General features: G+C 35.2%; 1 protein-coding gene across 2 annotated transcripts in view; it reads right to left on the bottom strand.

Annotated features, from left to right (window-relative positions):
• G2E3 (G2/M-phase specific E3 ubiquitin protein ligase) overlaps window positions 1–21130 on the bottom strand; it is a gene marked incomplete at both ends in the record, with an annotated part of 37725 nt that extends 16595 nt beyond the window's left edge. The window contains 7 exons of one of the 2 annotated variants that reach the window (XM_084239779.1): window positions 1076–1192; window positions 2137–2243; window positions 8172–8337; window positions 9584–9708; window positions 12210–12311; window positions 14425–14522; window positions 21079–21130. In XM_084239779.1, coding sequence (XP_084095905.1) covers window positions 1076–1192; window positions 2137–2243; window positions 8172–8337; window positions 9584–9708; window positions 12210–12311; window positions 14425–14522; window positions 21079–21115 — 752 coding nt within the window. The remainder of the gene's footprint in view (window positions 1–1075; window positions 1193–2136; window positions 2244–8171; window positions 8338–9583; window positions 9709–12209; window positions 12312–14424; window positions 14523–21078) is intronic. The other variant, XM_084239778.1, reaches the window with a different exon arrangement.
• Between the last annotated feature and the right edge of the window lie 3004 nt (window positions 21131–24134).

Raw genomic sequence — 24134 nt, 5'->3', positions numbered from 1 at the left:
GTAATTAAAAAAATTAAATGCCAAATCCCCGTAGAGTGGTCGAAAAGAAACACCGCCAGACTAAATTTAGTTCAAGGAGCCTCTAAAACAGTGCCATCTAGTAGAAGTTCAATGCAAATCATAAATGTGTATGTGTGGGTATGCATATAAAGATAAAATTTTCTAGTAACCAGATTTAAACAGGTAAAAGAAACAGGTAAAATGAATTTGAATATCCCCAAAATATTTTCATTTTGCTTGTCATGTAATCACTACAAAAAATTATTAACAACAATATATTTTAAATTCTTTCTTCTTATTGGTAAGGGCTGAATTGTATCCCTCCAAAATTCTTATGTTGAAGTCTTAACTCCCAATACCTTGAAACATGAGTGTATTTCGAAACAGAGCTTTGAAAGTGATCATTTCAATAAAATGAGGTCATATGGGTGGAATCTAATACAATGTGACTATTATCCTTAGGAGAAAATGAGATAGGGACACAGATGGATAGACAATCATGTAAGGACACAGCAGGCAGGGACCATGTGCATACCAAGAAGACCGGCTTCAGTAGAAACCTAACCTCCAAATACCTTTAATCCTCCAGGATTGTGAGGAACAAATTTTTATTGTTTCAGTCAACTAGTTTGTGGTATTTAGTTATGGTAGTCTAGCAAACTAAGACATATTGTAAGTCTTTGGTGTGTGTACTTTATGCCTACAACACCTCTCAATTTAGAACAGTCACTTTTCAAGTGCTCACAAGTCACATGCAGCAAGTGGTTATATAAGACACATATATAAGACAATGCATATATATAAGACATATATATATATATATATATATATATATATAAGACAATGCAGCTCTAGAAAATAGAACCTCATGAAAACAAGTCACAGAAGTAAGTTACAACTATGTTGATGGTAATTTCTCTGTAAACAAATGTAAATATCCACTTAATAAATATGCCTCATCTCAAATTAAAGCTTCAAACACAGTAAAAGCAAAACTATACATTTAATTAGTTAGGAAACCTACTTTCTCTGCTCAAGTTAAGGACACTAAGCACAACTGAACTTCTAGATATACCTATCAGGTGCATTATAGTCTCGTCCTTCTTTGCAACGACATCTTCGGACATCACAATGCTCATAGTGCTGCAGAAGCTCTTGATAAGCATTTTCCTCTAATTCCCAGGATGCATCTCTGAAAATAAGGCAAATAAAATATACTTTGACTTAAAATATTAACAAAAGGATAATGAAATCTAAAAATAGAAGCTTTTCAATTAGGGAAAAAAAAATGTTTCCTTTATGATTATTCATCCTCATCAAGATATAAATCCATCAGTGTCTTTTGTCCCATAGTTAGTCTCACAATAAATTTTTAATTCTAAATGAAAAATTAAGTAGAAACTTTTGGAAGCTTTATTTTTTTCCCAGTATTTCACTTCTAACTTTTGTGTTTCAAGTTTAGTATCACTATTTCTGGATTCCTTATCTTTAAATATTAAGATAATTCGACTCATACATTTTAAACCACATCTTGATTCTCTTGGATAATTTATACATACCATTTTGAAGTCTACTATACTTATGCATAAATCAATCAATTATTATATACAACTGAGGTATTTATTAGAGACTATGAAACAACAAATGAGATATTTAAGTCAAAGTCCCTATTCTTAAGAACTGACCATCTGGTCTCACTCATAGGAGGAATTTAGAAAACCTAAATAAGGGACCAGGAAAAAGACTAATTAATACAAAGTAAAAATCAAAATCAACAAGCAACTATAAACCAGAGACACACTACAGGGTGGGGAAGGGAGGGAGGAGGAAAGACTAGGGTCAAAATAAGGGGGGGGGGGGTGTGCAATTGTATGGGGAATATAACCAAAATGAAAATGCATACATTGTGCAAAAATGAAAAATGATGTAAGAATTAAATAAAATAAAATATTTAAAAAAAAAAAAGAACTGACCATCTGGGGAAGTAGAGGAGGCAGGAGATGGAGCTAGTTTAACCTGTTTCTATTTGAAATGGTTGCTTACCCCCGTTCACAATCAAGACACAAATGATTATTTCCTTTGTTTAAAATCCTATATCCAAAACATCTTTTTGTCAGAAGGCTAAATGTTACTCACTTTTCAGGAATATGAATTCCCATTCTCAACATTTCTTTCTGAAATATATCACTATTATTGCATATTGTGCACCTAAAGAAAAACATTCCTGCATTTATTGCTTGAACCTACAGTGGAAAATAGAAAATTGTTAACAGTCAAACAGGCTATTAGGCTATAAATTATATCGCTAACAAAACAAGTGCTATTTTTCCTTAACATATTGTGAAAACTTATTTTCTAGGCAAGTTGTTCTCAACCTTTGATAAAGTAAGTTATCTAACTAATAAAATTTAGAGATTTTTCCACCCATGGCTTGAAAAAATTTAAGCCTACAAATTGACTTTTTTTTTTAAACATTTATCCTCCAATATCTTAATCTTTGGTATCTAATGTCACTTCTGGTCCCAAATATTGTGTTGCCTATAACTCTGCATGAACAAAACATAAAAATTTTGAGTTACTTATCTAGGAAGGATATTTAAATGTTACATACAAAGTATCCTTAGTTTTGCCTTTTTGTTTTTTTAAGATTTATTTATTTATTTAAGAAATAGGGTATAAGCCAGAGCTGTGGAGGGTGAAAGGATTCACCAGATACCAAGTGGGGAGCAGGACAGGTGGATTGACTTAAGTACACTGCTGAGGGGAGCAGTGGACGAGTCAGGAGAGGTCTGCTGTGCCAATGTGGGTAGCTCCCTGACCAGGGATTGAACTTTTGCTGCAGTAGCTGCAGACAGCCTCATTGGTTGTGTCTTAACCCACTGCACCACCAGGGAGGCCCCTTAGTTCTGCTTTTAACTCAATCTCTAAATTAGTTTTCTTCCACAGAGGGGAGAAGTATAAAACCTATTCTAACTGCTTCAGCAAATACAATTAGGGAAGCTATAAGAGGGTATTCAGAAGGAGACAAATATAAACTTACCAGAAAGAGTAGCCAATCCCTAATTAAAGAAATTAATAGGACACATTCATTTAACAAGTATGTATACCTTACTTTATAGTCCCAAACACTGTACTTTATACAAAAAATAGAAACATAAAATGACTGAGATCCTACTTCAAGGAATTCTTGGGTATATATACAGGTATACAATTATAATCTAGACAATGAAAGTTTTTTTAAAAGTATACATATGGAAGAGAGAGGAAGAAGTACTAAGCTTATATATATATATATATAAAGCTTATATATATATATATATATATATATAAAAGAGCTTGATAAAATGTCACATAGATGGTGAGGTCAAAACTCACCATATTTGGAAGAACAGGGGTTTTCCAGGAAAATTGAAAAAAAAAAAAAAAAAAAAGGGAATAGCATATATCAAGTCTCAGTGACCAGAGAACACATATGTGATCAGGGAGCTAACTAATATATTTAGGAGTTACATGTTAGCCATAATGAACTAAATTATAAGGCTAGACAAGTCAATCGAAGGCAGTAGTGTGAAGAATTAATAAAGAATAAGGAATGCAGGAGAAAGTAAGTTAGTAGGCTCCAATAAAAGTACAGCTTTAATAAGTATCTGAAATTAAATTAAGCAGAGGGTTTATTTTTTTTTTTTAAGATTTATTTATTATTTATTTATACAAGCACTGGGTACAGTCAGAAGTGCGGGAGGGTGAGAGAATTCACCAGAGCCAGAGCGGGGAACAGAACAGGCAGACTGACGAAGTATACTGCTGAGGGGAGCAGTGGGCGGCAGGAGAGGTCTGTGCGCCATGTGGGACCCTCACCTAGTGTCAGGGGATCGAATCAGTGTTGCAGAGGCTGAGGGCAGCTTCGCAACCCAGCGCTCAACTGCTGCGCCACAGGGGAGTCGTCCCCCCCCCTTTTTTTAAAGATTTATTTAATTATACAAGCACTGGGTACAGTCAGAAGCGCAGGAGGGTGAGAGAATTCACCAGAGCCAGAGAGGGGAACAGAACAGGCAGACAGATGAAATACACTGCTGAGGGGAGCAGCGGGTGGCAGGAGAGGTCTGTGCACCATGTGGGACCCTCGCTGGTGGCCGGGGATCGAACCGGTGCTGTGGAGGCTGCGGGCAGCTTCACAACCCAGCGCTCAACCACTGCACCACCAGGGAGGCCCTAAGCAGAGGGTTTAATGCAAAAGGTATTAGGAAAGACCAACATGACGGCTGATGGCAGAATAGAGGCTGGGATAACTTCGTCCGCTAATAACTTGAAAAAAAAAATTGCTCAAATGAAGATATAGAAGTTCCCTAACAAAGTCCTAGGACTTTCCAATGAACAACTAGCACTAAAGTTGGTGGCATGTTACAGGGGGAAATAACAAAGCAGGCAATGGGGAGTATGGCTGGGACAGCAGACGTAGGGCCTGATGACTCTAAAGGGTACTCCCAGTGCACAGTGATTTTCACCATAACTTTTCAGAAAAGGAGTGCTGAGATACTGTGTAGGTCTGGCCTGGGACACTGAGTTCTGAGACGCAAAGTGGGCAAGGATAGCTCTCCTCCCAACCCCCTCCCAATGTAAGAGATCAGAGTCTTCAGGCAGAGCCAGGCAGGGCTCAATGTAGGACCAACAGCAGTAGGAGGATTTGATAACAGAACATTACCACTCTCTTGGAAAGTACTAACCAGGCAGGCAGGACTTACAGCCAGGGTCCCTTGGAGGGGCAGCAGCAGTGATGACAGCCATTGCATATGACCATAGGTGGCCAGCAGGGCACAAAACCCACTCAGGAGCTCCCTGCTGGTCATGCCCAACTGAATCCTAGAGCATGAGCCCTGTAGGCAAGATCTAGACGCTCTCACCAGGAGATTCAAGCTTCAAGGAATCATGATCCATGGCAGAATGGAGCAGCAGGGAGGCAGAGTGGGAAGGCAGAGTCGGAAGTTAAGACAACCAAAGCACCAAACAGAGCTTGCTATAGAATGAAGAGAAGGTAGAGGTGACAAACTTCACTTCTCAACAAAACTGAGACTGAGTATTTAAGCCCCAGACTCTCTTCCCACTTCCACCTCACATCAAGGCTAACTAAGGAGAAACAAAACTAAATCCACAATATCCCAACCGCAAAAACCAAACAAGGCAATATACATGCCTAGAAAATAAGGAACGTCTGAACAAAGATGAAAAAGAGAAAAACAAAAGTTTCAGGTCATATTTAAAGGATACAGAAATAGAGAACCTACCAAAGATTTTGAAAAAACATTAAATTTTTTTTATATTAAATATTCTACATGAACTACTGGAAGATCAATCAAAGGCAGGTAGGCAGGTGTAAAATCCTAGAAAGGACGTTCAGGAATAAAGAGAGTTCTTTAGCAAAGAGATAGAAAAAAGAACGAAATAGCGGGGAATCAACAAAGGTGAAGAACTGATAAACTGAAAAGGTTCTGTTAAAGGAAATAGAAGACGACACAAGAAATGGAAAAATGTCCCAAGTTCAAGGACTGACGAATAAATATCATTAAAACAATCGTATTACTTCAAGAAATTTACAGATTAAACACAATACCTATTAAAATCCCAATGACTGTTTTCAAAGAAATCAAACAATTATTTGTATAAAATGGCAACAGGATTTGAGTTGCTAAAGCAATCATGAGAGAAAAGAAAAAAAAAAACAAGAGGGAATAACACTCCCTGACTTCAAGCTAAACTATATAGCAACAGTACTGGAACAAAAAAAGAAACTCATTCCAATGGAATAGAACAGAAAGCCCAGAGATATACCCACACAAATATGTACAGTAAACTGCCACAATTGCCAAGTCATGGAACCAAACTAAATGCCTGCTGACAGATAATGGATAAAGAATTTGTTGAATATATACTCAATACAATACCACACAATGAAAGGTATTAAAAATGATGAAGTAGTACCTTTTGGGACAAAGTGGATAGACCTTGAGGTGAGTCAGAAACTGAAAGACATATATCGGATGATTTCACTTATCAGTGAAATATAAATAACCAATAAACATAGACTGGCAAAATACAGGAAAACAAATCTTAGACTTAGTGAAAAATATGTTCTAGTTACCAGAGGGAAACAGAGGAGAGAACAGGGGATAGAAGTAGATAGGATACTGGCATGGGTGGTTTGGTGGAAGGTGAGTATAATATAGAGTAAAAATGTAACCCCAAAATCCTAATAAAAAAAAAAAAAAGAAAACATAGCAAAAAAAAGATATACAAAATATAGCTACTATGTAGACATGATAAGACTTAGGAAATGATTTGTGGATGGTGTAGAAAGAAGTGAAGAAAGAAATTCAGGTTCAAATAACTTGAAAGTGAAGGAACTCTAATACATCAGTGGAGAGAATGTAGATTGGTTCTGCTCCTATATCAATAAGACCACAGCAATTATGGGGACATTCAACAGTGAATAATAATAATGATAAATCTGTAGATATATGGAGTGAAAAGTTTTGATTCACACAAAATACCAATATATACAGCATTTGTAGTAGTTGCAAATAATGAAATTTGCTTAGACACATATAATTCTCATACTATTGCATAGGTTTATTCCTTCTATTATACTAATGAAATACAAAGATTTTCAAAGTGGTTTCTTCAGGTATTGTTAACAATAACCTAGACCGGTTAGACTACATTTACTATTTCAGTTAAAATCCTAATATACAAGTATCTCTGGAGCTCCTTTAAAGAATATGACTGAAGAATTAGCATTGTCTTCTCTATTCAGGTAACAACTGCTTATTAATTTTTATATCACAGACAGGTATCCATGTGTTTCTGATTGTTATATATGCATAAAGTAGACATTCATTTTTTGTTAGTAATATTATTTCTACTTTTCAAAGACAGAATTAGAAACTTGGTATTTTCAGGGTGTTCACAAAAAAGCCCTGAGCTCAAATTTAAGAACTTCTTTGACTATTAATATGTAAACAAGGCAAATGTATTTATCATGCATCAACAAATTAAAAAAAAATTGTTATATACTATTACAAAATAACATACTTTTACAAAATTAACAATATATATCATAGCAATTAAATTCATTTAAATACAATCCCTTAATTAAGATAAATCACTTTTTAAAGATTCTGATATGTGAATTTCTTCCTCTATAGGTATAAATGACACTTTACATTGTTTATGAATTGTGCTCTGTATTCCCTTTTAGAAACATTTCTTTGTAAAAACTAACAGAATTTCTAATATCTAGTAAAATAGGTTCCATCCTGCTACTTTTAACTGAATAATCTTAAATATAATAGTTCAATGCTCATATTTAAAGAATAGAAAGTAATCAATCAAGGAAATCTTGTTACTTTGATGGTTAGTGCTTCTCAAGACTTTGATGAAACCAAAGAGAGTTTACTTATCTCTAGCCTTAAAAGCTCCTTTCATTGATAATTTATAATCAATAATAACATTTCATTTTACTAAACAATAAAAGCCAAGCTTTAAACACCAGAGTTAAACTTAAGCAAATCCTTTTTTACTTGGCATGTTATTAGCTGTAAATCTATCAGTTGGCACTTTTACCAATGCATACTACATAACTGAGGTTATTAATAACTGGGGTCTTTTGAAAGTTTTCATGCATCTTCTGAATCAAAAAGTATGATGTTTAAAATCCTGTATTTTATATATCATTTACTTGAAAACTTGTCACTAGGTTTGCCTTGACTATCAATGAATACTTTTATTTCATTAGAGAGTAATCAGTTCCCTGTCAAGAAGTTAAGATAAAGTCTTCATCATAGTTTTTTTAAAAAAGTCTCTTTTAGCATTTAAATATCTTAGCTGAGAGTTAAATTATCATTTCATATATCTTGGTAGCTTAAACATGTAAATGAATTGGGGAATTTAAACCTGTGATTTATTTACTATGAAACACAAACAAAACACCTAGGTAAAAACAACAAATTTTACATGTAAGTATTTAAAAGACAGAATATAAAGTGCACATTAAAATAGTAATTGCATATATTAATATGACTTTAATCACTTTTAAAAGTTACAATGTAATAAGTGCTAAAATACACAGATCAATTCTTTTCCATTTAAAATTCAAATCAGTAAGCAACAAGTCTTACCTGTAAACAGTCTCTATGAAACCAAGCATTCTTACAACAAGGACTTAGTAATATGCTGTAAGTTGGAATAGGCTCAATAAATTCCAAGCAAATAGTGCATGGTAAGGAATCTCTATAATTATTAGATGTAATTATTTGAACAGGTCGGTGGCTCCAACAAAATGACCTAAAAACATAAATTATTTAAAATAGCATCTAATAAATTACAAAGCACTACTAGGCTAGCATTACAATTCACATTTTTAAGAGAAAATTCTTTCATGTCCCTTTCATTGTTAACTTACAGAAGATTGAAACCTTAACAAATAAATCAGGCTCACAATCTATGACCAAGAAGAGTTGGACTTTTAAAATATGAACCTTTTGGTGCTAAGACTTACCTTACAGAATTTCAGTAATATTATGCTGAGAATCCCATGTGTGTTAGCAACAGAGTATTGGACAGTACAAACCACTGTACTCAACACTGTACAAAGTTGAAGGAACTTAGTATTTTAGTTCATATAACTGGTTATACATGATATAACCAGTAAAATACAAATAATTACATCTTAATCAACAAAAAATTTGTTTCCAATTGTTTTTTCTATCACCACATGGTGATAATCCATTAAACAAGTCAAGAACATGACTATAAGAAAAAGAATACTCATGATACGAAATGCCGAAACTCATAAAATCTTGATGTTTATTTATTTTTTTTTAAAAAAAATTATTTATTTATTAATACAAGCACTGGGTACAGGTCAGAAGCGCGGGAGGGTGACAGAATTCACCAGAGCCAGAGCGGGGAGCAGAGCAGGCAGAAGGACTGAAGTACACTGCTGAGGGGAGCAGCGGGGGGCAGGAGAGGTCTGCGAGCCATGTGGGACCCTTGCCTGGCGGCCGGGGAGCAGCCAGGGATCGAACTGGCGCTGCAGAGGCTGTGGGCAGCTTCACAGCCCAGCGCTCAACCGCTGCACCACAGGGGAGCCCCAAATCTTGATGTTTAAAGTGGTAATCAGGAAGTAAGTATTTTTAGGGACATCCCAGGGAATATTATTTATTTTTTGGATTCTACCAAATTAACATACCTTCAATTTACCCAATGAGAAATACATATGACCCCATGAAAGAAAAGTGCACTATTGAACCTAAAGAGTGACATAAATTTAGAATATATAAGGTAGAAATTAACAGTTCTCTATCACATTTTAGAATGAAAGTTAAAGATTCAATGGTAAGTCCATTTTAACAAGGCAATTTTTAAAAATGACTCTATAAGGAGGGGAGACATTACATAATTCTTATGTAAAAACTCCACAGTGTTGAAAAGAAAATTTACAAAGGAATTATATATTATCGTGGTATAGTCTCTATTTTCCACTTTTCTTAAACATCCATCTTTCACATTCAATAGTTAGTTAACTCACGCAAAATTGCCAGTGAACTGGAAAATACATTCCCTCTGAAGTCCACACGGGAAATGATAACTTCGTTTACACCGAGGTGCTACACATCCAATTGAAGCACCAGTTTTCCTGCAAATAGAGCATTTCTAGAAGAAAATATAAAAATAGGAATTATAACATACAAAATTTGAATACTATCATATGACCAAGGTGTTATGAATATTTCTTGGTGGAAGTCTCAAATTGTTTTTTAATCACACAACAGCTAGACATAAAAATTGTTCAACACCAAAGATTCTATTATAAGAATTTCTGATAAATATCTCTAATCTAACATGCAGAGAATGAAGCTTCTTTTCCTTGTTATTTGTTAAATAAAATGTTTTAATATGAAGGGTTTATAAGCTATGCATAAACTCTCATTTGAGCCTTGATAGTAAGTTACTAAGTATTCACCAAGGAGAACAGCAAAACAATAGTAAAAAAAGTAATGTGTAAAAAAAATTAGCTATACCACTGTAAACCAAATGAAAGTGTTCTATACTCATAATAGGTTAAATAGTGCCCCCCAACATTTATGCTGAGGTTCTAGTTCTGGGTACCTAAGAATGTAACCTTGCTTGGAAATAAGGTCTTTGTAGATTGTAGATTAAGTAAATTAAGTATTTCAACATGAGATGATCCTGGATTTAGGGTGGCCCCTAATTCAACTGACTGGTGTCCTATGATAAAGGGGAGGGAAACTTTAGACCAAGAGAGAGAGGAAGGTCATGCATTAATGAAAGCATAGAATAGAATTATGCTGCCACAAGCCAAAGAATGTGAAAGGTTGTCAGGAGTCACCAGAAATTTAGAGAAGCATAGAATCGATTTTCCCTCAGAGTTTAACAGAAGGAATCAATCCTGACAACTTGTTTTTTTTTTTTTTTATTCTTGTCTCCAGAATCATGAGAATTTGTTTTAAGCAATGCAGTTTGTGGTAATGTATTATGGCAATCCTAGGAAATGAATATAATACTATAGCTACTAACTGAAATATAATAATAGTATATAAACAGAAAGACTATTAGATGAATCAATCATTGCTAAAAGTAGAGCAGTATCTAAAACATCTTAGAACCATTATAACAGTCATTGATAAAAGGATTATATGGTCTTAACTGCTGAGACCCCTTAAGTTCCACCAGGACCTAGAGTATCTTGTCAGCCTGAGGCTGTGCCAATAAACTAACATGGAATTCTAGTAAGGTCATAATGGAGACACCTCTTTAGGATCAAATATTCTCAAAATATACTCAGAGAGGATTCAGATGTTATTTCCAAACCATAAGGGCGATTTTAAAGGCCATCATTTACAACGGGTTCACTGTCATCCAGAAGGCTGAGGAATTTTGATACTAATATTCTCACAAGACCCTTAAACAAATGCCACTGTAACCTATCTCTTTCTCAAGGCTTTCCCTCATGTCTGGATCCACTACTTTATCAACAGTTCCCTTGCATCCTCAACATCTTCAAAAATAATTGCCTCCATTCCTTTGCCACAACTAAAATAAAGGTCTTTTTATACTTCCCTTATACAATTTCTCAAATGAAGCTGCTTATTTTCCTATTCTTAATTTGCAGACTTGGTAAGGAAGTTACCAAGGAAGTTACTTGGTAATGAGTGGGATGTAGAGAGGGGAAAGAGGGGGATAAAACAAATTATTATTTTAGCTCTCAGTTGCAGACTACAGGCCACTATTCTATCTTCATATTTTAAAATCTGGTCTTTTGAGTCTTACGGTATCTATTCTGTCACCAAAATTCTTTGGCCCCTTTGTCTGCATTTAATTTTTTTTTATTCTAAACTTCTGCATTGATGGAATTACCTTTCTTTAACTTCAACTAATTGTGACAATGCTCTTCATCTCCTGTAGTACAATGATGAATCCTCTTACTATCCAAAACTGCTCCACTATGGAAACCATTAATTCTAGCATGACATTTTCTGAACAGAACTCCCTGTTTCTAACCTTCTCATTCTCTCAATAGTTCTACACAAACCATATGAAGAACTATAATTTTTTCCTTGCATATAATACAGTAGCTGTCATACAGAAGATTCACAAATTACAACTGATTAAACAGGGGTTAAATTTTAGAATATTTAATTTGGAAAAAAGGCAAAGACATTGAACCCAAACATACAATGCCACAGAAGGGTCACGAGAGGTACGGAGATCACAAATTTATAATCTGTATGACCTGTGTAATTTCCACCTCAAGCATAGTTCTAATCCAGCTACTGAGGTGTTAGGATGAAAATAGGATGTATGACTGTGTTGACTCAAATTGAGGGCTTGAAGAACAGCAGGGTGGAAGTATGACCATAATTCTGATAGTAAGAGTGGGAAAACTGATGGATAGGTTGGGATAAGATAAGAAAGTGAAATCATTACTGCCATATATATTATCCAGAGTCAGTTAAGCTCTCTTTCAGTTATAAAAATACAAGATGTTTTTCTAAAATTCACTATATTTGACAATGTATTAAAATGTAAAATCAAAGTCTTATAAACTTTAATGGAGAAATTGATGGAAAGGACTAACCTAGTAATAACAATATTTATGGTACTTATTGTATAATGAGTAAAATTTTACTTACCAGTTTAGAAGCCCTATTCACTTCTTTCCTGATGTCTTCTATCAGAAAACCATAAACGCCTTCTTCTTCTTTACCTCTTTGCCAAATTCCACTTGACATCAACTATGAATATAGTCTTAATTAGAAAATTAACTCTAAGAAACTTGTTTGGAATAAAATAATACATAACATTCCAAGAAAAGCAGACATAAAAAAACTCAATTTTCAAGCACCTCTTTATCCATCATCTCTATTTAATGGCTTAAGTAAGAGGCTACTCACATTCTGTGATGTGGAGAACACTGTATATTAAGAGCTCATATAACTACTAGTTTCTTAAATTATTCTAGAAAATAGGAAGGAGAAAAACATCTTAGAAGAAAATAAAACACACTTATAAGTTTCAAGGAAAAAGAGTGGCAAATCCTGAAAAATACTAAAAAATATAGTACTGTGAAGGTAATTCAGATTATCAGTGATATTTCAAGCTAATTTTAAATCCAGCTGGACTATGAGTCATAAAAGGCATGTTTATAGGTAATCCTGTTACATTGTAGCTAAGACTAAATGTTTGAGTTTTAAAAATCAGATATTTAATTCAATTTAAATATGTTAAGGGTATCTCAATCAAGAAAAAGCATGGAACCATGAATGAGAAATCATGGCTTACAAATCAGAATCTGTGTCCAACTTTCTGAAGCCCTAAGCAAATAATTTAATGTCTCTCTCCTTAAACACAAAAATTTTGGATTTTGATTGTCTCTTAATTAAGTCTTTCAGGTCTTAAGTTCTATTACTATATTTTTCTGTTCACAAGGAATAGAATCTTTATAGGGGTTGAGCCTAGGGTTATTATTTTTTAAATTTTAACATGTTACTAAAATAAGACAATGCAAGGGAAATTTTGATGTAATTGTAATTTAAAAGCATCAAGTATTAAAAAATGCTTCAAATGTGTGATTAAAGAGGCTTATTTTACTCAATATAATATATCCTAAAGAAAATCACAAATGATATATTTTACTTAGCAATTAGTTAATAACCCACCAACTAATTAAAAAACCCCTCCTAATTCCACTGCATGTAAAGTAAAAGAAATTTTTTTAAAAAATGAAGTTTTTTTTTTTTTTTGTGCTACAAAATAAAATAGACTTCCACAGCTGTGCTGATACTCCTTCCTTTAAGAGGTGGGCTCTAATTGCCTCCCTCAACTTGAGTATAGGACTAGATAATGACTCACTTTCAACATACAGTATCAATGCAACAGTAAAGCAGTATGTGACTGAAGACTACATCATATTTGTCCTGTCTTTGTATATTTATCCTTCTCCCCTACCCCTCCTCTCTTATCACCTGCTTGGAGATCAGATACCATACTGTGAGCAGACCTATAGAAGTGCCTAGGAGGTAAAGAACTGAGTGGGGCTTCCTGCAATTGTAAGGATGAATTGAGGTTATAAGTTACGTGAGTGAGCCATAGAGGTATATCCTCCAGTACATGTAAGCCTTCAGATGACTACATCCTGGATAACACTGCCATTGTAACCCCAGGAAGACAATGAATTAGAGATAACAGACCCTGAATTTGAGATAACAGATGCTGGTTAAGATGCTAAATTTGAGAATAATTTGTTTTATAACAATGCTATAAAATAACAGTGTTAAGAAATAGTATGTACTAAATGTAACTCTGCCAACCTAAAGCTGTAATGTAGCCACTAATATCTGAAGGCACAGATTCACTGAAGTGAGAAGTTGGTGGAGGGAAGACTTTGTATGATATCAATTTTTCCTTTGTGTAATCCATACACTAACCTATTTCCTTTTCCACACATATTTATTACTTTTAGTTAGAATTTTTCATTCCAGGTTCTCTGCAAAGTAAAATACTTTCCTTCTAAACCTAAACCTTCAAACAAGTTTATCACTAAACAACAATGGAAACAAAGTGGTAAAGAGAACAACTCCCTTAGAAACCTAACCATTTTCTTCGTTTTTCCACTTAGGCCCTAAAAGAACTAGACAAAAATAAATAGTAATGAGGATGAGTCTTTATACATACCAAGTAATTTCAGAATCTTTGAATTTGAAAAATGAAAAGTCTTATTTTTTATGTTTTGACAAAATGAGATCCAGTACATGATTTATTGAATTCTCAGAAAACATCCAAGATCTAATTCTAATTCTTTTTAGAAGAATACCAAATTTCTAGGTTGTAATTATAAATAATACTCACCAAACAATAGTAATGTACAGTGACATTCCATTTCTCATTAGTTTTCTTTTCTCCATATTTATTAGGGCAGTCATCATTTTTTCGACAGAAGACACAAGCTAACAGTGAGAAAAGCAAATAGCTATAAAAATATTTTTAAAACTGGGCCTCCCCGGTGGCACAGCGGTTGAGCGCTGGTTTGCGAGGCTGCCTGCAGCCTCTACAGCGCCAGTTCTATCCCCGGCCACCGAGCGAGGGTCCCACATGGCGCACAGACATCTCCTGCCACGCCCGCTGCTCCCCTCAGCAGTGTATTTCGTCAGTCTGCCTGTTCTGCTCCCTGCTCTGGCTCTGGTGAATTCTCTGGCCCTCCCGCGCTTCTGACTGTACCCAGTGCTCGTATAAATAAATAAATAAATCTTTAAAAAAAAATATTTTTAAAACTAAAAAAAAAAAATAATGATATTGATGCTTTTTTCAATTGAGGTATTCAATTCTTTTTGAGAGAACAAACCACACTATATTGTATCAGTAACCTAAAGTTCCTAAAACCTACCTTTTTTTTTTAACATCTTAAAAGAACAGGCTTATTTGGAAAAGGAAAGAAGATGCTTGTATAGACACAAGCAACAGAAAAAGCAACTCTAAAACCTACATCTAAAACAATGTTACTTCACTTTTTTCCCCTCTTTAATCTTTGATGAATTCCAGTGAGCAGTTTAAATGGCACCAGCACTGTTTATAATAGCCAAACTATGGAAACAATGTAAGTGCCCAAAGACAGGTGAGTGGATTAAGACATGCTATGCATACACAATAAAATACTACTCAGCTATATAAACAACATAAACTTTTGCCATTTGTGATAACATGGATGGAAGGGGGGTCCCAAGGGGGTTATGCTAAATGATCAGAAGGAGAAAAACAAATACCAGATGGTGTCACTCACAGATGGAATATACAGAAATAAAACAAAGGGTCCAACAAAACCAAACCAATTACAAGCCCTAGAAATATGACTACAGGGCCTCCCGGGAGGCGCAGCGGTTGAGCACTGGGCTGCGAGGCTGCCTGCAGCCTCTGCAGTGCTGGTTCGATCCCCGACCACCAGCGAGGGTTCCACATGGCGCGCAGACCTCTCCTGCCGTGCCAGCTGCTCCCCTGAGCAGTGTATTTCGTCAGTCTGACTGTTCTGCTCCCCTCTGGCTCTGGTGAATTCTCTCACCCTCCCGCACTTCTGATTGCACCCGGTGCTTGTATAAATAAATAAATAAAATCTTAAAAAAAAAAAAAAAGAAATATGACTATAGAATTGAGACTATTGGAGGCAGACGGGGAGTACAAGAGGAAAGGGGTAAGGGGGCCCAAAGGACTATTAGTAGTAGACTATGGGTGCCCTGGTGGTGGGTGTGGTGTAGTAATATATACCTGAAGGGTGATCCTTTATCTCTAAACCATATAGAATGTTTTAAAGCAAATTTACCAACATAAAATAAAGTGCAACTTGTAAAGTAACATTACTGAAAATAATGTGTTAGGAAACTCTAATAGAACTATCCTTGCAAGAAAGCAATAATTGGGCCTCCCTTGTGGCACAGGAGGTTAAGCACCACATTATGAAGCAATCCACAGCCTCTGCAGCATTTTGATCCCCAACCGGCCAGGAAGAAACCCACATGGCGCAGCAGAGCTCTCCTGTCTTGCCCACTGCTCCCCTCAGCAGTGTATTTCAGTCACTTTGCCTATTTTGTCTCTGGTGGATCCTCTCACCCCCCGCATCTCTGGCCTGTACCCCAGCTCTTGTATGCATAAACAAATAAAAATCTTTGAAAAAAAAAGCAATAATTAAGCTTCCAGAAAGAGTCAGAAATCAACTTTTTTTAAGAAACACTGAAATCTAATTTTTAAAAATACAATTAGGAAAATGTTTAATGAGAAAAAAGTAAATTCTGATGAGAGTTTTATGACATCCTAACTTAATCTACCCTACCATACTTCACTCTCCAGCTGAACCATGTACTTAGGTACCGTGGTTCAAGCTCTTGGTGTGGATTGTCCAAGAGAAGGTAATATGGACATGCTATCAAAGAAATTTGATTGTTTTGACTTGTGTGGAGTCTCCCTGAAGTATACGCTCAGATATGTGCCCTTGTTTCACCCTCCTCAGAACTTCCTCAGGACTGGACCTGGACCATTTTTCAATTTAAGACAGATATACTATTGATAGCTGCAGCAGCCTGAACAAAGTATACCGACAGGGTAAGCAAGTGAAAGATCAAAAAGACCTGAAAAGAAAAGGCTAGAAGAAGGGAATACATGGGAGACTACAGGCTTTGTTTTTTTTTTTTAAAGATTTATTTATTTATGCATACAAGAAGTGGGGTACTGGTCAGAGGTGCTGGGGGTGGGAGGGAGGTGAGAGGATTCACCAGAGATAGAGTGGGGAGCAGAGCATGCAGATGTACTGAAATACACTGCTGAGGGGGGTAGCAGGCGAGACAGGAGAGGAGAGGTCTGCTGTGCCATGTGGGAAGCTTAACCCCTTGCACCACCAGGGAGGCCCCCTGAGATTAAAGGCTTTGAAAACTCTTGCAAATACTGAAAAGCATAGGGCATTCATATGCCTAGTGTTGAATGCAAACCCAGAAAAGATTTTATTTCTGACTGATCTTTAGGCCTATGCAAGCCTTCATGAAAAAAGATTACAAATCAATTACCCAAACTTAACCTTAAAGAACTAGAGGCAGGGCAAACTAAGCCCAAAGCTGGCAGTAGCAAGGAAATAAAGATTAGAGATAAAACAGAGAAGAAAAACTGTAATCTCAATGAAAGTCAAAGTTCTTTTGAAAAAAAAAAAAATCAAAATTGAGAAGCCTGTAACTACTCACGTAGGAAAAAAAGAGAAAACTGGGAGAATGTATTTGGAAAATACATACCCGATAAGGTATATATATATAGCATCTATAAGAAAGTCTTACAATTCAACAACAAAAACATGACCAAATTTTAAAATGGGCTCCAAAGAAGACATACAACTAGCCAATAAAATCAAAAGATGCTTAATGTCACTAGTCATATTAAGGAAATATACATCAAAACCACAACGAATTATCTCTTCAAACCACTAAGATGGTTATAATCAAAATGTCAGATAATAACAAATGATGGCAAGGACTCGGAACCCCTAAGTACTGCTGGTAGAAATGTAAAATGGTAGGACACTTTGGAAAATAGTCTGGCAGTTACTCAAAAAATTAAGCAGTTACCATATGAAACAACAATTCCACTCCTGGGTAGACCCAAGCACTGAAAATAATATTCAAACAAATACTTGAACACTAATGTTTATGTACTTTTCAAAACAACCAAAAAGAGAAAACAGGGGGCCACCTGGTGGCCTAGGGGTTAAATCTCAGTACTATCACTGCCTTGGCCTGAGTTCAGTCCCAGGTCAGAGAGCTAACCCACATATGGGGCAGTAGACCTCTCCTGTCTCACCCACTGCTCCCCTTAGATGCATTATTTCAGCTTATTCTGCTTCCCACTTTGTCTCTGGTAATTCCCTTATTCCTGAACCGTTGGCTTACACCCAGCTCTTCTGCACAAAACTAAAAAAAAAAAAAAAAAAAGTCTCAGGCCTTGGTATGGTTGCAGAGTTCCTTACAACGAACAAACAAAATGGGAAAACCAAACCAAAACATGCCTTAGTGGGCCTCCCCGGTGGCGCAGCAGTTGAGCGCTGGGTTGCGAAGCTGCCCGCGGCCTCTGTGGCACCGGTTCAATTCCCCGGCTGCTCCCCGGCCACCGGAGGAGGGTCCCGCATGGCGCGCAGACCTCTCCTGCCGCCCGCTGCTCCCCTCAGCAGTGTACTTCGGTCCTTCTGCCTGCTCTGCTCCCCGCTCTGGCTCTGGTGGATTCTCTCACCCTCCCGCGCTTCTGACTGTACCCAGTGCTTAAATAAATAAATAAATAAATAAATAAAATCTTAAAAAAAAAAAAAAACATGCCTTAGAATTCAACTGCAAAACTGAGGTGACCAGGAAAGGGGAAGACAAAGGATGGAAGGGGTCTGTCCAGTGGACTGTGGTGGAGCATTATAAGCATTTTGGTGGGTATGGCATGGCAATGCGCATTTGAAGAGCGTGAAACTGTATTCTAAAACACAGTGCTATAAACCACCACTGCCGCAATAAAAAAAAAAGAAATTGTGAAACTTAATTAAAAAAAGAGATAGTAAAAAACAAAACAAAACAAAACAAATATCCACGAAGAGATGGACAAACAGATAAACAAAATACAATATATACTCATGTAAAAAAATACAATTCAGCTATAAAAAAGAATGACATAGTGACACATGCTACCACATAGTTGAGTTTAGAAACATGTGAAGTAAAAGAAGCCAAGCACAATTATGATTACATTTATATACAGGATTACATTATCCAGAATAGGTAAATTCAGAGACAGACTAAGAAGCAGATTGGTGGCTTCCAGGGTCTGAGAACAGTGGAAATGAGAAGTAACTGCCTAATGGATATAAAGTGTTTTACTTTAGGGTGATAAAAGCATTTTAAAGTTAGACACTCTGAATGCACTAAATACCATTTCCAAAGCTTATACTTCAAATAGCTAAAATGGTAAATTTTATTCTATTTTTATCTACTTTACCACAATTAATAATGCTTAAAAGGCAAATTGTAGAGTCAGGGAGAAATGAATTAAAACTCAGCTCTATACTCTATAACCTTGGACAGGTCACATATACACTTTATGATTCTGTTTCCTCAATTTAAAAATGAGGACAATCGTCTCTACCTCAAATTATGCTTTAAGAGGATTAAATGAGATAGTATATAATAACATAATTAACAAGGCTAAAACTAAATAAATGTTAGTTTAATTATAATTATCAATCTTTTCCATTTTATGATGTTGATATATATAGAAAATCTAATTTATTAGTATAACTATACTAATAAAACAAAGAGAAAATCATTTGCTAAGTAATAATTCAATACAAAATGGAAGATGCTTAAATCTATAGATGACAACATGCAACAGACAGTTCCATTTTGTCCCATCTCCCCTAATCAATCCACAATGGATGTAATATAAGTAATAAGCTTTTATTAAGTTAAAACAGTAAAACTTCAAAGTTTATCTATTACAGCAGCTAGTTTTATTTACTTAGAATAACACTGGATATTGTATATTGGGAAGGTACTGTATTTTTTAATAGACTACTCACAAGTTAGAATACAGGATTGGAAAGAAAGTGCATAAGTTAATAACTAACTGAAATAGTCCCCTTAAAAGCTGCCCCTCATCTCTCCAATTTTGCGAGACAAGCCATAAATGAAAATCCCTTCCCCTAATCTTTTAAAATATTAGGGGAAATATTACACCAAAGTAACTGACCATATTAACTCCAGCAATATCATTTGCTTATTGAACATCTTAGATCAGCAGTTCCCATCTTATTTCCTTCACTCTAGTGTCTATACTTTCAGCCATCAGTGGAACAAAGAATTACACTGAGACTACACAGAGGTGTCATCATATTTAATGCTGAAGGAAGGTGCAATCTGCTATATGCTATTGACAGGTGTCTTTCCATTTGTTCCCTTTCTTCCTTAGTATGGAGAACCTGGATATAGAACAGATTAGTTTTCAGGTGTGTGTTTTTGTAAGTAGATTGCTTTTGTTTTCATTTGTTTTTGCTGTTTTTTTTTTAACTTTAACTCTAAAAATTTAGTAAAATATCGTATTTACTAGGTACACCTTCTGCTATAGTAAATGACACTGATTATATTACAATAATGAAATAAAAACACTCATGTAAAAAAATGAATCAATCAGGTAAAATACAAATGGGATATGTACAATCTGAGGTTAAAAAAAAATAATAGTACCCGTAGTACTTGCATTTGGCAAACACATGAAGACAACCATGAACCATTACGTTTCAGAACTATTAGCATAGAAGTCTATAAGTAAAAAGTCGGAAAGCAAAGTAGAAGGTTTGAGAGCACAAATCTTATCCAGAATGATGTGTGGTTAACAGATGTTCTCTATTTAGTAATGGTCAAGAGATAAAATATTCAGTGTAATATTTTTAGAGGGAATAAAATGAAACCTTAAAAAGGGTCAATGAAGGAGAAGTAGTGACAGAACAAAAAATAATTTGAAATTTCTCACTACCCATGATAGTAAGTCAATATATACTGTTTATAACTAATAAATGAAGCAACAGCATTTAAAAGTAATTAATCTAATTAAGATTGTGGTGAGCATTTAAATTTTCCTTTTTATGTCAAACTTTTGTGTATTGTTTATATTCTCACCTTGATTTTTCCTTTTGTAAGAAAAGAATTATACAAAAAGGTGAAAAACTATATTTATTAATACTGTTTAATTCAAATAAGCCACACCTGATACACATTTCCACAATTAAAATTTGGTAAACAGTTCTCTTTTAAAGCAGATTTTTGTTGGAGTGAATACACACAATGTTTTATTTTATCATATGCATAGATGAACTAAGTATACATCAGAGAATTAACTATTACTGCTATAGTACAACAGTCTAAAAAGTTTTTGGACAACAAAATCAAGACTAAAGTATCCTAATATTTTAAGCTACATTTGAAAACATTTTAAGTCACTACTTACCTAGGTTCTGCGAGTCATCAGGTTTCTTTTCATTCATTTTACTAGGAAAAATAAGAACAGACAATATAGCCATCTTAAGTTTAAAAGTCTCAAGGTAACAATTTTAATTAAATTTAGTTAATACATGTTTACAAATAAGCTACTTAATAATTTCTTACTTTAGTAGTTAATGTCTCTGTAAAACGCCCTTGTCATTCAGTACAGTGCTAATAAGTATCTGCTGAATGAACTGATAGATATGATAAAAATAATAATGACAGGGCAAGGTTCTATTAAATTTTCATTATTTAAAAAAAAATCACGACTTTTATGTGGCTACATCTTCTCTTCTTCCCCTTCCCATAGCAAGGATCCAGGACATTTCTCTTGGAGCACAATCAGATGGTCTATCTAGCTTCTTAAGATATATATAAAAAAAACTATGTTACTTAAAAACAAAACCAAAAAAAAAAAAAAAAAAAAAAACACCACACTTACGAACTCAGTGCCAAACGAGACTTTTCTCATCTCTACATATAAACATTAAAAAGTGAACAATTTCACATGACACAAAAAGTAGCATAGGACTATGTGGAGGATCAAGTTGAAAGTCTTCAAATATCATCAGCTATAGGTTGATCACAAGAAATGCTATCCTAACATGAATGGGAAAAGTTTTTCCCAGGTGTCAATATTTAATAAGCATTTTAGATAGTTTTTCTAAGTATTAATAAACTCTTATTCACAGACCAGTAGAACAAAAATAAAGAGCCCATCAGTAGATCACTTTTTCAGTCACTGAATTTTAAAAAATAGCTAAGTCAATTCAACAGGCAAAAGGGGTCTTTTCAACAAATGGTGCTAGAAAAACTAAATGTCCATATGGAAAACAAATGACCCTTTTTTGTTAACATTAGTTTAAATTAGTATGCAGGTTTCAAGTGTACAGTTTCTCACCTCAAAAACTGTATAAAATCACACTATACCTACCACCAAATCTCCAGTAACTACCTACAGCCTTACCAGTTAGCCCTTTCTACCTGTTCCCCACCCCCTACCTTTCTCTTTTATAACCACCCTTCTGTAGTCACAGTCTAAAGATTTGTTTTACTCATTTAGTTTTTTTCCTCTGTATTCCACAAATGAGTGAAATTGTTGTTTTTCCTTTTTCTGACTCATTTTACATAGATAAATACCCTCAAGATTTATCCATGTTGTCGCAAATAGCAAGATTTCTTTTTATTTATAGCCAAGTAATTTTACATTGTGCATATATTGTATAACTACATCTTCTTTATCCAACCATCCATGATGGGACACTTGGGTTATTTCCAACAAGGCTAGAATGAACACAGGAGGGTATATATATTTTTGAAATAGTGTTTCATATTCTTCAAGTAAATACCCAGAAGAGGGATCACTGGATTATATGGTAGTTCTATTAGTTCTATTTTTAATTTTTTTGAGGAGCTTCCATACCTGTTTTCCATAGTCTGCATCAACCTACATTCCTACCAACAATGTACTAGGGGGTCTTTGTGCTCCAAATCCTTACCAACATTTAATATTTCTTGACTTGTTAGCCATTCTAACTTGTGTGAAGTGAAATCTCATTTTTTTAAAGATTTATTTATGCATACAAGAACTGGGGTACAGGCCACAGGTGCAGGGTGGTGAGAGGATTCACCAGAGACAGAGTGGGGAATAAAACAGGCAGACTGACTGAAATACACTGCTGAGGGGAGCAGCGGGTGAGACAGGAGAGGTCTACTGCACCATGTGGATAGCTCCCTGCTTAAGCCCTTGCACCACCAGGCAGGTCCTCACTGTGTTCTTGACTTGCATTTCCCTTACGATAAGTAACACAGAATATTTTTTTTTAAAGATTTATTTATTTATTATTTATACAAGCACTGGGTACAGTCAGAAGCGCAGGAGGGTGAGAGAATTCACCAGAGCCAGAGCAGGGAACAGAACAGGCAGACTGACGAAATACACTGCTGAGGGGAGCAGCGGGCGAGGCAAGAGAGGTCTGTCGCACCATGTGGGACCCTAGCCCGGCGGCCGGGGATTGAACTGGCTTCGCAGCCCAGCACTCAACCGCTGCACCACCAGGGGAGGCCCAACACAGAGCATCTTTTCATGTGTCCTTTGGCCACATGTCTTCTTTGGTGAAACGCCAATTTAGATCCTCTGCTGAATTTTTAATTGGGTTATATGGGTTTTTTGGTTGAGTTACATGAGTTGTTTATATATTTTGGATATTAACCCCCCTTGTCTGGTTTATAGTTTGCAAAATATCTTCTCCCATTCAGTAGGTAATTAGGATAATAAAAATTCAAATGAAAATTCCTCTTCACTTTAATGTACAGTGCTTCTTAGTTTGATGTAGCTCCAATTGTTTGTATTTCCTTTTGTTTCTCTTGCCAATGGGAAACAAACCCATAGGACATCACTATGATTGATGTAAAAGAACTTATCGCCTATGTTTTCCTTTATGTATTTTATGGCTTCAGGTATTATATTCAAGTCTGTAATCCATTTGAATTAATTTCAGCATATGCTGTAAGACAGTGATCCAGTTTCATTCTTTGGCATGTGGCTGTTCAGTTTTTCCAGCATTTATTGAAGAGACTTTCTTATTCTATTGTATATTCTTAGATTCTTTCTCATGAATTAGTTGTCTATTTCAAATGAATCTTAATCTATACTGCACCTTGCAAATAAATTGTACTTATATTCAAATTTAACAGCTTCTACTCATCAAAAGATATCATCAAGAAAGTGAATATAGATGGCACAGCCTGGGAGAAAATATTTGTAAAATGTACCTGACAAAGACTTGTATCTAGAATACACAGCAAATTCCTACAAATCAACAATTTTAAGCAAACAATCCAACAGAGAAATGAGCAAAAAACATGCACAGATATTTCACAAAGGAAAATATATGAATGATCATCAAACACACGAATAGATGTTCAAACCATTGGCAATCAGGATAATAAAAATTCGAACCACTATAAAAGAACACTTCAAACCCACAATAACAGCAATATATTAAAAAGACTACCAAC

This window comes from Talpa europaea (assembly GCF_964194135.1).
Source record: "Talpa europaea genome assembly, chromosome: 8".
Taxonomy (NCBI): Eukaryota; Metazoa; Chordata; class Mammalia; order Eulipotyphla; family Talpidae; genus Talpa; species Talpa europaea.
This window is presented reverse-complemented; position numbering and strand designations above follow the sequence as displayed.